The sequence below is a fragment of the Dendroctonus ponderosae genome, unplaced genomic scaffold, assembly GCF_020466585.1.
Source record: "Dendroctonus ponderosae isolate FM_Combo_2020 unplaced genomic scaffold, Dpon_F_20191213v2 Dpon_F_20191213_3, whole genome shotgun sequence".
In the NCBI taxonomy this organism is placed as follows: domain Eukaryota; kingdom Metazoa; phylum Arthropoda; class Insecta; order Coleoptera; family Curculionidae; genus Dendroctonus; species Dendroctonus ponderosae.
The window spans coordinates 15,958,899-15,972,151 of NW_026018508.1; the positions used below are offsets into that span (position 1 = coordinate 15,958,899).

The window sequence follows — 13,253 nt, forward strand, 5'->3', positions numbered from 1 at the left end:
GGCGCTAGTGTGTTACCGACTGGGACTCTTCCTTTTCCATTAAACTACCAAATCATACAAATTTTCCAACTATCTTTACCAGAAACATTTCCGTTAAATTTCCCTTAGATTTCTTACTTTTCATTAACCGGCAACTCAACTGCAAACAGGCGTAAAAGGCCACAAAGTTCGCTCTAAAAAAAGCGCGTTGCCAGATCAAATTTCTAATCTTCTACGCAAGTTTGTAGGTTAGCTGCTAGTACTGTCAATCTCACTCCTGTCCTGCAGGAGTATATCTGTCTTTATCTATGACCTCAGTCATCAATACGTTAATCACAGCTTTTGGTTAAACATCAATCACTCAAGCTCCCTTTACATAAATCCCTTATTTGTATCCTCCTGAACATTTTCCCTATATCAGCTCGTTTATCTCGAACTACTCAAAATGGGAACAGTCAGCGACTTGCGAATAGCCGTGATATGCTCTAGCAACATGAATAGAAGCATGGAAGCGCACGCTTTCCTCTCCAAAAAGGGCTTCAGGGTGAACTCTTTTGGAACAGGCGACAAAGTTAAGATACCAGGCTCCGCTGCGGACCGGCCTAACATCTATGAATTCGGCACTTCTTACGACGATATCTACAAGGATTTGCTCGAAAAGGACAAAACACTCTATACTCAAAACGGGTTGCTGCACACGCTGGACCGAAACAGACGAATTAAGAGCCATCCTGAGAAGTTCCAGGATAGCACCGAAAAGTTTGATATCCTGGTCACTTGTGAGGAAAGGGTTTATGACCAGGTGTTGGAGTTCATGGAAAACAAGGCTCCTTCCGACAACTCCATAGTTCATGTGATCAATATAGACATTCGAGACAATTTAGAAGAAGCAACGATAGGCGCCTTTTTAATCAGTGACCTGTGCATGCACGTAAGATACCTTTTACTTAGCTTGATATCAAGGGAAAATAATGAGTTTGTTTACAGATAGTCACAGCTGAAGATCTAGACAATGACATTGAAGAAGTGCTGCACTCGTTTGAAGAAAAATGCCAACGACCGATACTGCACAGCATAGTTTTCAACTAGGAATTCCAAGGGCCTTGTAACAGTTGCCACCGTTTCCTACTACTACATTTGCTTTGCATTTTTGCAAGATCGGCGAGAGCGATATCTCAATTGTTAAATGTGGTTTCAAGCAGGTATATTGGAATGAAAGTCTATTTTTTGCAAATTAACTTAATCGTACGTCTGTATATAAGGTATCTGTATATAACGACACTTTCGATATTAATGCTGCTAATCAGCTCAATTGGAAGTATTCTAATCCAATCCTATCCAGCAAGTTTTACTCAATAAAGCAAACTGTTAATTGATATTTCAATGCAGCGGGATTAAACCGCAATGTACTTGCATTTTATCTTTCTTAACCCTTATCCAGTGTTTTGTCGCTACAATCCTTTACGTTTGAAAATCAGCCCCTTTGCCCGTTGCGTCTTAATAGCATTTATAATTTAAAGGGGGAACAAAATTATACAAACAAACGCCGAATTTTATAAAGCCATTATATTAATTCCTCCAAAAAAATTACTGTAACAAAGGTCTGCTTTATAACAGGAAATATTCCGAAACCAAATATTGAGCATTAAAATATAAAAGCAACAATCATTCGTCAAAATTATTGCTGTACTAGTTTAATAACAAAATCACAATTTTGATGTCTGGCTCGATTTCAACCCAACTTGAAAATCCAGTTTGACTCAAAATTAATTTAAAAAATGTTCTAATCAATGTTGATCCAAATAGGCGTACTTCCTGCGAGCTTTTTCTTTTTTTCCTTTATTTTTATGCTTGTTAAACTCTTTCCAGGGCTTTGCACTCGAGTAGCCTAGAGATTGGCTGTAACATTAAAAAAAGATAAGTCATATCAACTGAGGTTCAAACAGAAAACATACCCGTCAATTGATAGGCTAGCCACCCCTTTCGCATGATTCCGCTGGATTGGTAAGCACTCCAAGTTTTCATGGCTTTCCGTTTGAACCAAAGACAAGGCAGGATCTGCTACGTTGCCCAACTGAAACATTGTAAGGTACCCTTAAACGACAAAAGTAATTCACTTTTACCACAACTGCTCATACTTTGCACGTCTGGACTAATTGGCGAATAAAAAGCTAACTACTGACCTGTAATGCTCTTGCTTCCCGAGGAGGCACCAATCTAGTTAGCAGTTTCATCTTCTGCCTTTCAGGATAGAGAGTAAACGTGCTTTGATCGACACCGGGCGGGGCGTGGCAATACACGAGCTTTCCACTTGTGTAGTCCTTCAGGACTTTCCTGGCAGCTCGCGACCCGTCTGGTTGTCCATGCGCCGTCATAAAACCTCTGTTGTCTATCAACAAAAAAATTCGTCAAATATTCAATGATTAAACTGCATCATTTTTCCCTTACACGCATAGGCATTGAGAAATTCTTCCGCTGTGGAGCATCGTTGGGGGTCTTCCTCATCTTCCCGAGGAATCGGCAGCATGATTCCATACATGTCCTCAAGCACATGCCTAGGTATGCGCTGTGTAACTAAACTGATGGGAGGAATGTGGTCTCTCATCTGATCAATTGGTAAAATTCCGTTTAATACCATGTCGGCTCTAGTGAAAACAAAACTGGGCATAACCAAGCCTGGACAATCGCACAGAATGATGTCGTTGTCCAAATAGAAGGTTTGGAAATGTTTCGTTTTGCCCGGCGTGGCAGAAACTGAAACTTTCTTTGCCATCAGTAAGGAGTTGATTGTGGAACTTTTGCCAACATTTGGATACCCGACGAGTCCAATTGTTGTAATATCCGCGGTCACTTTCGGGCCTTTGTGCATTGTATGGAACAGGTCGATGAGTTCTTCTCTTGAAAGCACCCTGGTATCATTATTTACGAAATCTTCCAGTTCCTCCTTGCAGTTTGATTTGGCCACTAAAGCGTCAACGGCCGCAATAATTTTAGTTAGAGCGGCACCCTCGTCTTCCACTGCTTGTTCTAGTGCTTTTATGTCCGTTTCCAGTTCTTTCTTATCATTAATATTCGACCCCTGCGGCCCTTCGGCGACTTGTTCAGTGGTCGAATTTTCTGCCGGTTCCAGAGCAGAATAAAACGCCACTTTAACACCAACAGAATAAAAGTAGTCGGCCCACAATTGCCGTTGAGCTGGAGTGAGGAAATCGGCCTTGTTCACCAACAGCATGTTAAGTTTATACTCAGACACTTCCTTCACATATTTTTCTAGATCTTCGCATCGGAACAATAGCGGATTTCTCGCGTCTACTATTTGCACCACCACATCGCTCCTTTCCACCACACGCCACAGCTGCCTCCAAAATTCCAGATTTTTTTCGTATGGCGTTAAAAGAAACCCATTAGCTTCTTGCGCCTTGGACAAAGATTTTCGCCATTCCCAAAAACTCTCATTCTCAAGTTGGTCTAGTATCGAAGGGGACATAGCTGATGTCCAGGTCGGTCTAAAACATTTTATGCAGCCAACTATTACTCTATTAAATTAGCTTCAGTTTGAACTTACCGCCGAGGAATTTTTAAAGAATCGCGGAATTTTTCATGCGTTTCTTGGGCTTTCTGGTACTCGGCGTCTGACAACAGTCCGACACCTGCAGGCCCCTTTAAGACCCGAACATCCTGCTGTTCGGTTTCATAGAACTGGCCAGCCATTGTAGCTTTGTACAATAGTTCATCTAGTTGCGACTCTTCAGTTACGGACTGATAGTTGGTTTTTGTTTTGGAGTCAAGTTCCGTTGTGTGGAGCTGAGAGAATCATTGTTTGATTAGTGAGTGCAAAATTGATTAAAAGGACCAATATATAAAAGCAAATGGTTGTGCTTTTATTGAACATTTTTGGGACACTATGGGGGGCATATTTCCATCATTTGTGAGGAGGCTAAAGCATTTTGTATAGGACGTTGTGAGCTGATCTCCACAATCAAAATCATGCTGCGATTGTTAATATTGATGGAAAATCTTGGTTCAGAAAGATCCAAATTGTAGCCCTATAGTCACAAACTCCTTTAGAATCGAGTGAATCACAGAGAACGCAGGACTTTGATTGAGGAAATATTAAACATAAACAGGGAATTTACGCATACCATGCAGTCTCCAGCGGCCGTTCCTCGATTATGGTGGCCCCTAAATCGGTCCTTGATCAAGGCCCGCCCTAGCGTTGAGTTCTTCGCACTTTTCTTCCCCATGTTTCTTTAGAAAATACAAATAATCTCACAACACATGCATAAACTTTTTAGGTTACAAAAAAACAGGATGTGACAGAAAACAGGCAATGTCAAAGTCATAGATAAAGATGAGACGGTCAAAGTTCGGCATCAGAGTGAAAAATTAGCAAACAATTTACACAAGTATCCTCTAAGTTTAATATATTTTCCTTAAACATGTAAATAATATCGACAAGAGCCCAGAAGAAAATAACTTGGTTCGCCTCTAAAATAACTATAAAAAATGAAATTTGCTACTCAGGTCTCCTAGCATGGCAACGTCGTCAACTATCCCACTCAACCTGACAATAACGGTTTTCTAGGTTAAAACATCAAAAATCAAAACAATTCCAGTCCAGTAACAGAAATAAAATTTTAAACAATCTACCTGGGCCGAATTAAAATGTCACAAGAATACGATTCTCGTGTTAACATGCACCTGGATATCAATAATGGGCTGGACAGGTAATGGACTTCATTGAATGTCTTTCCCGTTTGAGAGCGTGTTTTTTCACTTCCAGGGTGATTGAGTTGGTTCATACACGATTAGTGGAAAGTGGATGGCGCGATCAGGTTCGACTCGCCTGCCGGCAGCTCTTAACTGAAAGTGGCAGCTCAAACATCTCCAGTGTAGATGAGCTGATTAGTACTGTGACACCAAAAGCTCGATCCATGGTGCCCGATGCTGTAAAGAGGGAATTGCTGCATGAAATCGAGATGATTTTACTGAACCTGGAAAAGGCTGGATATGTTAAAGGTTTCGAGGATTCCTAGACGAAGGTTTGCTCAAATCCTATTGACACAACTTAAAAATTACTAATTGTATTCACTTGTATATGTTGATGGAACAATATTGCCCCTAATGTAAAGTAACACTGTGATTCGTGTTATAACTCATCTCGCTCGGCTGTTTTTATTTGCGAACAATCGCAGGGGCTGAGGTTCTTTTGCTTAACCAGTTCCATCCCATCCAGCACGCGCACTTCACTCTCCAACACTTTACTTAGCTCGTTCAGCAGATGGAAATAATAGCAAAAAATGTGCTGCGGTAGCAGGTTTTCATTGGCAAACTCCTGCCCATTTCGGGCGATTTTTTCCGCTTCCGCGTCATTGGCTTTAGCCCATTGGATTCGCTCTATCAGGTCAGACAAGTTAGATTCCACCGGAACGTAGTGCGTATTTGGTTGCAAGTCTCTGTAAAAGTACTCATAGTATTTGGAGTGTGGCTTGAAAATCAAAGAACCTCCTCCTAGAAGAAATGGGGTTCTGTAGGGAGCGACAGTACCATCAATTGCCAGTTGATATTTATACTGAAAATGTACCATATTAACGCAAACATTCATCAGCAGTGATAGTGGGCTTACATCGAAGAATCTGAAGAAAGACACATGGTCAGTTTTTGGGCCATAAACATCCTCCTCGTCGCGGTAGAAGAAGAAATTAGTCAGGGATACATTGAACAATTCGGGGTGTTTTCTGGATAAACTAATCAAGTCCAAACGGTGACGGTTGGAGTCGCGACCCCTCCAAAATAGCTTGGACTGTCGTTGATTCCACGGGAATTCTCCATTGCCTTGCACTGATAACATATCCAACATCACCCTAAAATTCCATTTTAAGTCCAGAATACCAACAAGTGCTCATAGCAGCTATTCCCGCCTACCGTCCCATGTTTTCCAAGGCAGACTCAGTCAGTTCATAAGTGGGCATTATTATATCATTGGTATCAGCGCTTCCGCACCAGGAAAATATCGGTAATTTATCCTCCAAATGCTGGGCAGATAAAGGCCAGTCTCCCAAATTCACAAAAAATTCCAAGTCAGGTACTGCAGCTTTTCTAGTTAGCGATAGCAGTATGCTATCCGAAAACATGTTGAAGCCCACATAGTTGCCGTAACACTTTCTGTATACCTGGTTGTCTTTTATCACATAGTGGCAGAGGCTGACTGAATGTGGCTTATCAAACTGCTTTATCACCTATATGAAACAACCGTTAAGTAATTTTGCGCCGGGATAGATTTTTCATGCAGGCACCTTTGGTCTGGTAACGTCCCAGTCAATCTTCTGAAAGGGCTCAAAGTCGGCTCTTATTTGTGCCGGCAGAGCTTTGCACTTCCAAGAATCAATCGCCCCATCAATGTTCTCTTTTGGACAGTAACAACTATCAGGATTAATTAATCCTTCAACCAAATAGGGAGATTCAGCCACATGTTGCTGTTGGTATTTAACGCTGATTTCCAGCCGTGAACACTGATCGTAGACTTTGTATCTTACAATCAGGGAACCGTCTTTTCGGTTCAAAATATTCGACCAAATTCGGCATGGTTTGTTCTGTTCAGTTCCCCCATTGATTGTGATTTGGAAGTTGCTCTCGAATTTGTCTGGAACGCTACAAAAATACCCGGATAATCAATAGGGTGTTTCTGATTGAGCGTCTATATAATTAAGACTAAATTCGACTTCTTAGTCTTAGGACAGACAAAATATTTGGGCCTTTATCAGCGTCCAGAGTAACGGACGAAAATTATCAATCCAAACAAGTTATTTTCTTACCTTTCTTTGTTGTAGTTGAGAAGACGAATAAAGAAATAGCGAGCAGGCATGACTATATTTTGGGACTCTAGGCCAGGGCCCCATATTTCAAACAAACCCCGGTCAACAGCCCCATTTCCATCAGCCAAACACATTGCGTTGAATAAAACCGCCCAAAATATTGAGGCAACTTTCAGTTTAACTTTGGCTTTATTCATTGTTTGCTGTTCGTTTTCAGGTATTCCTAATTTTCGTTAATTAAAGTGAGCTGATGTATAATTTAGCAATTTGTTGTCATTCTTGGAGGATTGGGGGTTAAGTTGGTGAAATTCTGTCAGTGAAAATGCTCAGATTGCGTCGTTGTCACATTTTGAGAGCCTTTTACATGCGGTTAAACAGATAAAATAGATGATAACATTGGTTTGAGATGAGAGAGAATCTCTGATATGTGCAGGTTTAGAAAAGGTTAGCTAGAATCAGTATAGAAAGAATGTTTTAGAACAAATCGCTAGTTACTTAAATTGAATTTTTGCAAATAAAATCGCCACTAAAATGCTTAACAATATTATGCGCCCAAAACATTAATTCGTTTTAATTTAATTCGATTGACAATATTCTGTAACATATATAAGGGCGTGTTTACGGTTCTGGGCTATTACTGGATCACAGATCACAGAGGTTCAGGGCACTCTGTAATCTGTGTACTCGATTATATGTCTATGTTTACTATTCATGCAACACCGCTTTTCATCTTCTCTATTCTCTCGGCAAAATTCATCTACGTTCGTAGCAGGCCAATGAGAAGTCCGCATGGCTTGTAGCGCTTGGTTAAAATGAGCTTCGAGGGCGCACACTGTTGCCAGTGCGGTGTTCGTAGATGGTCGCCATCGACGAACTTTTGAAGTTTGTTTTGAAAGCCCATATTTTCTAATAAATATTTGTTTGAAAAATATTAATTTTCTCGCGTTACAAACATGTGAAATCATTCCCCCAGCTCACCGTCAGTTTAGTCTGCAAACAGTTCTACATGTACAGTCAGCTGGAAGCTTGAATATACAAGAATCAGTGTGATTGTGTTGCATTATTTTAGTTCAACCAGCTTTGTGTTAATTAAAAGACTTTTCAACATGAGCGGAAATCCAGACGACCACAAGGAGCCCCAGAAGCTACTACCGTTGGACTTGGCGCGGGCTCAAATGACGGCGGTTCGCACAGTGGAAAGCAGCAAAGCACCTTTGGTTATGACAAGCCAAGCCCTGAGGAATGTGAGAGTGCTCACTCAAGGGGGTTCAGCTGCCAGTAGCCCTATTTCAGTTGGGCCCACTATCATTACGAATTTGATGCCAGGAGCAGTAATAAAACAAGGTGAACACTGTTGTGGATTAAACAGATTCCCTTAAATGTGTCCCCAGCTGGGCGTCTGGTAAACCAAACCACTTTCAGTTGGGGGCCTTAGGGATTCTTTACGCTTCCATGCAGGGAAAACTTTGATGTTCTGCTTTGTTAACCGTTTAACAGGGGTTTTAACTTTCTAACCTCTACTTCATTGCAGATCCCAACAAGGCTCAAATATCCACTATTGTACAATCTCATTCACAATCGCAACCAGCAGGAAGTATTTCCATTCAAAGGCCAGCGCAAATTTCCCTTGGAACCACTCTGCCGATAGTGGCAGCGCCCAATCCATCAGGAACATCGTATCATGTGCCCAGGGGGCCAGCGGTTGTCGCAAACTTGGCAGCCCCAAGAAGCAACGTAACTACCGTGCGTACCCCACTAGTAGTTACTGCTCAGAACAGTCAAGCGCATACCTTTGTAAGGCCTGCAAGGTAAGCAGCGGGATGTTTTTTAAAAGGTCATGATTGTTGAGAGAAAACGCCCTCTAAAACGTGTGTTTTTCCTAGGACACCCAGCCCGGCGCAAGGTGCAGCTTGGTTGACCAACTCCTCGAATGGTTCTCAAATCAAAGGGGCCCCAACAGTGCTCAGTTCGCCAGTAAGAGGGGCGACCGTCACTGGAAAACAACCAGTTGCGGGGCGGCCTCAATTTACACAGCAAATTCCCGCAATTCGTTCCAGCACTCTCTTGTCCAATGCTATCACCATAGGGCAAACGGTGAGTCGGGAATGATATACTACAGAAGCGGTTTAGGTAAATGCTGGAAAAAGAACCAGAAGGCTTTCAGGAAACTGATGATGTTTTACATTAGTTCTTGAACAGCTTGCTCGTACTTGTAAAGCGAGTAGTTGAATGGATGGGCTTCAAGCGCTTAGTTTTAGAGACGATCTACTAGTTGAAGGTGAATACGCAAACATTGTTTTACAATCAAACCAAAAATTGTGCCGTGGGTTATGAAAATTTTCAGTTTTTCACCACGATAGTTCACAATTCGTGTAGTTGGAGACGAGGGAACTTGTAATATTATACGTTTTGTCGGTACGCATTGTTTCGATTTACAGAATGCTCGGCAATGAGAAAGAGGCATCGAACAACCAGTAGGCATTTAGTGAAATACTCAATACGGAAGGAACCGCACGGAGCGTGACGGCAAATGGAAAGCTGGTAATATGAAATATTCTTTTGGACAAAATAGTTCGATTTAACGGGAGAGAAGGATTGGGAAGCCATATTTTGTCGAACACAGTCGGAAAGGTTTACGTTTATTGAATAATTTTTTTTTAATGCGTTCTTAGATTGTTAGTATTGCGGTAAAGTTTAACTTCAGTTTTACAAATTCTGGAAACTGTCGACTTTAAAATGTTCCAACAGCCAAGAACATGCCCGCTGGACAATTTGGATCCACTTAGTAAAGTTTCTCGGATTGTGCATCAAAGTTACAGAAAATGCCCATATTCAACCGTTTTTTCGATTTTTGCCACGGGAGCCCATGCCCATGTCGACGAGTTGTATTATTGAAAATGGCTGGCTTAATCTTTAAATAGTCAATCAATATTGTGAATTGTTTAAATTTTTGCAGGTTCACTCGTTTAAACCACAATTGGGAAACACTGTGTCCATATCGCAGGTGGTGCCATCCAGGCCGCAGGCCGTAGTATACAGTGCGAACACTGGCGCTCAGTTTACTCCCGCTGCAAGAATAACTGTAGCGACTACAGCTCAGAATCAGGCAAAGCCGCCTATTCATCCCAGACCTCTGGCACGTGAATACTAACTGAAAATCTGGTGAATTTGCTAAATGTTGATTTTTCAGGGTTCTATTGTAAGCGGCCCCCGACTGGCCGTGCCGATTTCGCAAGTGCAGAATTCCCGAGTGATTACTGCTTCGCAAACTTCCAATTTAATCAATCAGCGAATTCCAGTTGTTTCAACCAGTCAACCTCCTCATAGCACTGTCTTGACCTCAACCAATAGGCTGGTCACTAGTCAACCATCTGGTAATGTTGTGGGTCGATTGACTGTAAATTCAGCTGCTGTAAGTATAAAAGATTGATTTAGCATGGATTCTAATGGGGGTGTGCTACCTAGGTAGAAGCTGCTTTATTCCTCATGCAACATAATATGTGTTGCAGGTCACAAGTTCAAATAATATCCTGAATCAGCCGCGGACCTCGAATTTGTCGACGTTAAATCTGCAGTCGTTGGTGGCTGTGGCCAATGGGGGGCTAGCAAGGGTGCAGCAGACTGCACAAGGGCCCAAAGTCATTACTCAGCCTGCAGGTGATTGCAAGTTGCGCGATTCTTTGATCGTGGTAGAATACATACATAAATAGCAATGAAACAAGCCTGCCCCCGCAAAGAGCAGGCTGATTTGAAGAAAATATTAAAAATTACCTTCTTCTGTTGCCTGAAAGTTAATTAACTTTATTTCCTTGCAGCAACGATTCACTTAACCCAAATGCCCTCTCAGCTGAAAAGCTGCTCGTCGTCGGTAGTCACCACTACCACAAGGACGAGTAAGTATTGGCAGTGTTCAACCAAGATTCGAGTGTGATTTTTCTATGCTTTTGCAGTAAATGTGCCAGCTTCCATAGTGTCACAACGACCCAACTCTGGAGTCCCTCCTCAAACCTTGTCCATTTCGAAAGTGTTCGCCAGCACGGAGAATCAGATCAATGCTGGCTCAAGTGTCTTTATCCAGGCACCTTTACAGGTTCAAGCGCACAGACATCCCGTACCTAGTGAGTTTTTATCGCTAATTGTTGCGTCGCTAGTCGTTGCTTAGCGCGTTCGGTGTCAGTTTGTCACATAAGTAATTTTTAGGTTTATGCATGTTTTGTTTCGCTAACGGGGGCTTTTTTCATTTCAGGTTCTCAGGGCGCTTCAGGTCCACTGTCGTACCAAACAGTTACTTCTTCAGTGCCTTCATCAACCGGTCCGCCCTATCAGTTAGCGAATCCCGAAGGAAACGCTTACTTTTACGACAACTCCGTGCCACCTGCGGGGGCTTTTCAAAGGAGTTTTGTCAGTCAGCAGTCGAACGCGTTTGTCGCTCAGTCTCAGCCGCAGCAAGTCGCTCGGACGCCAGCTAACGTGGGCAGTCAGCAATTCCAAGGTAACACTTTGTTCAGCAAATGACAAAGAACTTAGGTTTATTGGTTTTAGGAATGCGCATCAGCTCGGTGATGGTCGTTGAACAGGCTAGAGGACAGCAGCAAAATTCTGCTCAGTTTCAGCCCATCAGCTCCTCACAAACTGTGCCTGAACATCAAGTGATGGCTGAGCAAACGCAGCAGCAACAACCAGTGCAGAATAAGGTAAACAAACTCTTTACGACAGAGATAGACTTTCGGGGCCATTGCTTGAAACTATTGGGTTTTTCGGGTTTTTAGGCCGTCGTTCGGTGAGTTCCACTTCTGAAGATGCAAGCCACTCGTGCTTGCGAAACGTCAAGAAGAAATTCTACGGAACGACGGCCTTAAAACCCATTAGTTTCTAACTCTTTACGTCTATCCAATCCAATAATTTCAGAAACATTCGGTGGGAAAAACGGTTTTCCCCCTAAAACACATTGTTTGCAAACGATTGTTGTCAATCACCGCTATCTATGAAACATTCCGGTTTTCTTAGAAACTTGATTTTATCTTTGATACCTTATTTCATAGGAAAATTATCTATTATTTGAACGGAATTTTGAGTTGTTTGAACAACGTTTGCGGTTCTAAAAACCGATTACTCAAAAATTACGCAAACAATTATGAGTTTCTTGTTCAGTGTAGAAATGCAAGTTTAGAGGTAATGTTTTTTGCCCTAAATTACCTCATAATTAACTCCGATTGTGCTAGTTTTGCAAAATTTTGGATAGAAAACTTAGAGACCAACCTGAACTTGTACTTGTCCTTTCACTGAAAGATTTCTTCATTCTTCAGGTTTGTTTGAAGCAAAATCGATTGATCCAAATATTTCAAAGTTCAACGTATTTGGATTGCGTTTCTTTCCGGGCCTGGTATATCAGGGATTAAATTTCAGAGTGAAACTTTTTAACGCTCCCACAATTAGCTTTTGATTATGATGGTTGTGAAACCGGAAATCGAAAAGTTTCGAAGCGAAACCTGAAAAACGCAGTTGGATTTTTAAGACCTTTTTTCGTAAGCATATTTGCGCTGTTCGGGTTTTTGTCTAAGATTTTTTCCAATTTTGCTTATTGGGAAAAGGTTTAAACATTTTAATCTGAAATGTAATCCCACGAACTAAAGGTCTGAGCCAGAAAAAAACGACAATTCAAATATCTGAATCAACCAATTTTGTTGCAAATAAATCGGAAGGAGAAATATTTCCTCAAGCGCGAGAAGCGACAACGTTAAATTTGTTGAAATTTTTTTAAACCGGTATATCTTTTCAGAAGAGTCCCAAGTCGCGTTTTGCGTACACGTTTAGCGTGCCATCCAACAGTGAGTCACCCGGTAGATTTAAGGAAAAATACTGTACTACAACGTACCGAAATTGTTTCCAACCTTAAGTAATTTAGTCAACCAACAACATTAATAATAATAATATCTTTATTAATAGCTGTTGCTAGCAAATAAATACAATTTTCAAACATTTAACAAAAATTTAAAAATATTCTAAATCAAATGCTAATGTTTTCTTTAATGTATATAACACAAGATTTTTAAAAGATACCAAGACTTACTGCACCTTACATCGTGGCAACTCATTATAACGTTTCAGTCCCTTATAAAATAAACTGTTTAATAAAAAAAATAAACTAGAACTACTACTAACTCTATTCAAATATAAATTGTCATTTGACCTAGTGTTATGATCATGTATGTCCTTCACAAACTTACAATTTTCTAACAGATGTCGTGGGGACAGATGGTTTAATATTTTATAAATAAAAACGAATGTAGATAAGTTCTATATTGTTGAGGCGGATTCATTTTTTTACAAACTTCTTTTTGGATATTTCGCCTCAAAAATTTTTGTCTTAAAAAAAAGACAGAATTTCCTCACGTCTTTTATTACAGATTGATAAATAGTGCTCCTATTTCGCAATAAGAACGAATTATTTATCAAAAA

The 13,253-nt window shown here is 41.0% G+C and overlaps 5 protein-coding genes across 8 annotated transcripts in view; 3 read left to right on the forward strand and 2 right to left on the reverse strand.

Annotated features, from left to right (window-relative positions):
• The first annotated feature begins 261 nt into the window (after nt 1-261).
• LOC109538600 (RNA polymerase II subunit A C-terminal domain phosphatase SSU72) lies at nt 262-1,384 on the forward strand. The gene is made up of 2 exons (XM_019905907.2): nt 262-910; nt 967-1,384. The coding sequence occupies exons 1-2, from the start codon at nt 425-427 to the stop codon at nt 1,066-1,068; spliced, it is 588 nt and encodes a 195-aa protein (XP_019761466.1). The 5' UTR covers nt 262-424; the 3' UTR covers nt 1,069-1,384.
• A 144-nt stretch (nt 1,385-1,528) lies between these two features.
• On the reverse strand, nt 1,529-4,314 carry LOC109538595 (large subunit GTPase 1 homolog). The gene is made up of 6 exons (XM_019905901.2): nt 4,122-4,314; nt 3,545-3,783; nt 2,428-3,485; nt 2,163-2,368; nt 1,935-2,053; nt 1,529-1,878 (listed from the first exon to the last, which is right to left on the reverse strand). The coding sequence occupies exons 1-6, from the start codon at nt 4,221-4,223 to the stop codon at nt 1,767-1,769; spliced, it is 1,836 nt and encodes a 611-aa protein (XP_019761460.1). The 5' UTR covers nt 4,224-4,314; the 3' UTR covers nt 1,529-1,766.
• Nucleotides 4,315-4,550: 236 nt separating this feature from the next.
• LOC109538601 (enhancer of yellow 2 transcription factor) lies at nt 4,551-6,975 on the forward strand. Its single transcript, XM_019905909.2, has 3 exons — nt 4,551-4,706; nt 4,763-5,021; nt 6,810-6,975. The coding sequence occupies exons 1-2, from the start codon at nt 4,645-4,647 to the stop codon at nt 5,013-5,015; spliced, it is 315 nt and encodes a 104-aa protein (XP_019761468.1). The 5' UTR covers nt 4,551-4,644; the 3' UTR covers nt 5,016-5,021; nt 6,810-6,975.
• Nucleotides 5,048-7,114, reverse strand: LOC109538597 (protein O-glucosyltransferase 2). The gene is made up of 5 exons (XM_019905902.2): nt 6,795-7,114; nt 6,276-6,630; nt 5,905-6,218; nt 5,606-5,843; nt 5,048-5,551 (listed from the first exon to the last, which is right to left on the reverse strand). Exons 1-5 carry the CDS (start codon nt 6,989-6,991, stop codon nt 5,129-5,131), a joined length of 1,527 nt encoding a protein of 508 aa, XP_019761461.2. The 5' UTR covers nt 6,992-7,114; the 3' UTR covers nt 5,048-5,128.
• Nucleotides 7,115-7,594: 480 nt separating this feature from the next.
• Nucleotides 7,595-13,253, forward strand: part of LOC109538593 (histone deacetylase complex subunit SAP130-A) — an 8,434-nt gene continuing 2,775 nt past the window's right edge. For 2 of the 4 annotated variants that reach the window (XM_019905898.2, XM_019905899.2), the window contains exons 1-10: nt 7,596-8,138; nt 8,326-8,602; nt 8,678-8,888; nt 9,751-9,930; nt 9,985-10,206; nt 10,304-10,451; nt 10,610-10,687; nt 10,745-10,912; nt 11,041-11,286; nt 11,337-11,488. In XM_019905898.2, the coding sequence (XP_019761457.1) occupies nt 7,901-8,138; nt 8,326-8,602; nt 8,678-8,888; nt 9,751-9,930; nt 9,985-10,206; nt 10,304-10,451; nt 10,610-10,687; nt 10,745-10,912; nt 11,041-11,286; nt 11,337-11,488 (1,920 nt within the window). In that variant the 5' untranslated portion in view covers nt 7,596-7,900. Of the gene's footprint in view, nt 8,139-8,325; nt 8,603-8,677; nt 8,889-9,750; nt 9,931-9,984; nt 10,207-10,303; nt 10,452-10,609; nt 10,688-10,744; nt 10,913-11,040; nt 11,287-11,336; nt 11,489-13,253 lie in introns of all 4 variants that reach the window. The other 2 variants (XM_048665125.1, XM_048665127.1) reach the window with 2 other exon arrangements.

Coding starts and splice junctions, on each gene's coding strand:
- LOC109538600 (XM_019905907.2), top strand. CDS start 425: ATGGGAACAGTCAGCGACTTGCGAATAGCCGTGATATGCTCTAGCAAC. Junction 911..966: donor TCAGTGACCTGTGCATGCAC/GTAAGATACCTT, acceptor GTTTGTTTACAG/ATAGTCACAGCTGAAGATCT.
- LOC109538595 (XM_019905901.2), bottom strand. CDS start 4,223: ATGGGGAAGAAAAGTGCGAAGAACTCAACGCTAGGGCGGGCCTTGATC. Junction 3,784..4,121: donor CGGCCGCTGGAGACTGCATG/GTATGCGTAAAT, acceptor TGATTCTCTCAG/CTCCACACAACGGAACTTGA. Junction 1,879..1,934: donor GCTAGCCTATCAATTGACGG/GTATGTTTTCTG, acceptor TTAATGTTACAG/CCAATCTCTAGGCTACTCGA.
- LOC109538601 (XM_019905909.2), top strand. CDS start 4,645: ATGTCACAAGAATACGATTCTCGTGTTAACATGCACCTGGATATCAAT. Junction 4,707..4,762: donor ATCAATAATGGGCTGGACAG/GTAATGGACTTC, acceptor TTTCACTTCCAG/GGTGATTGAGTTGGTTCATA.
- LOC109538597 (XM_019905902.2), bottom strand. CDS start 6,991: ATGAATAAAGCCAAAGTTAAACTGAAAGTTGCCTCAATATTTTGGGCG. Junction 6,631..6,794: donor CTCAACTACAACAAAGAAAG/GTAAGAAAATAA, acceptor GTATTTTTGTAG/CGTTCCAGACAAATTCGAGA. Junction 6,219..6,275: donor GGGACGTTACCAGACCAAAG/GTGCCTGCATGA, acceptor TGTTTCATATAG/GTGATAAAGCAGTTTGATAA.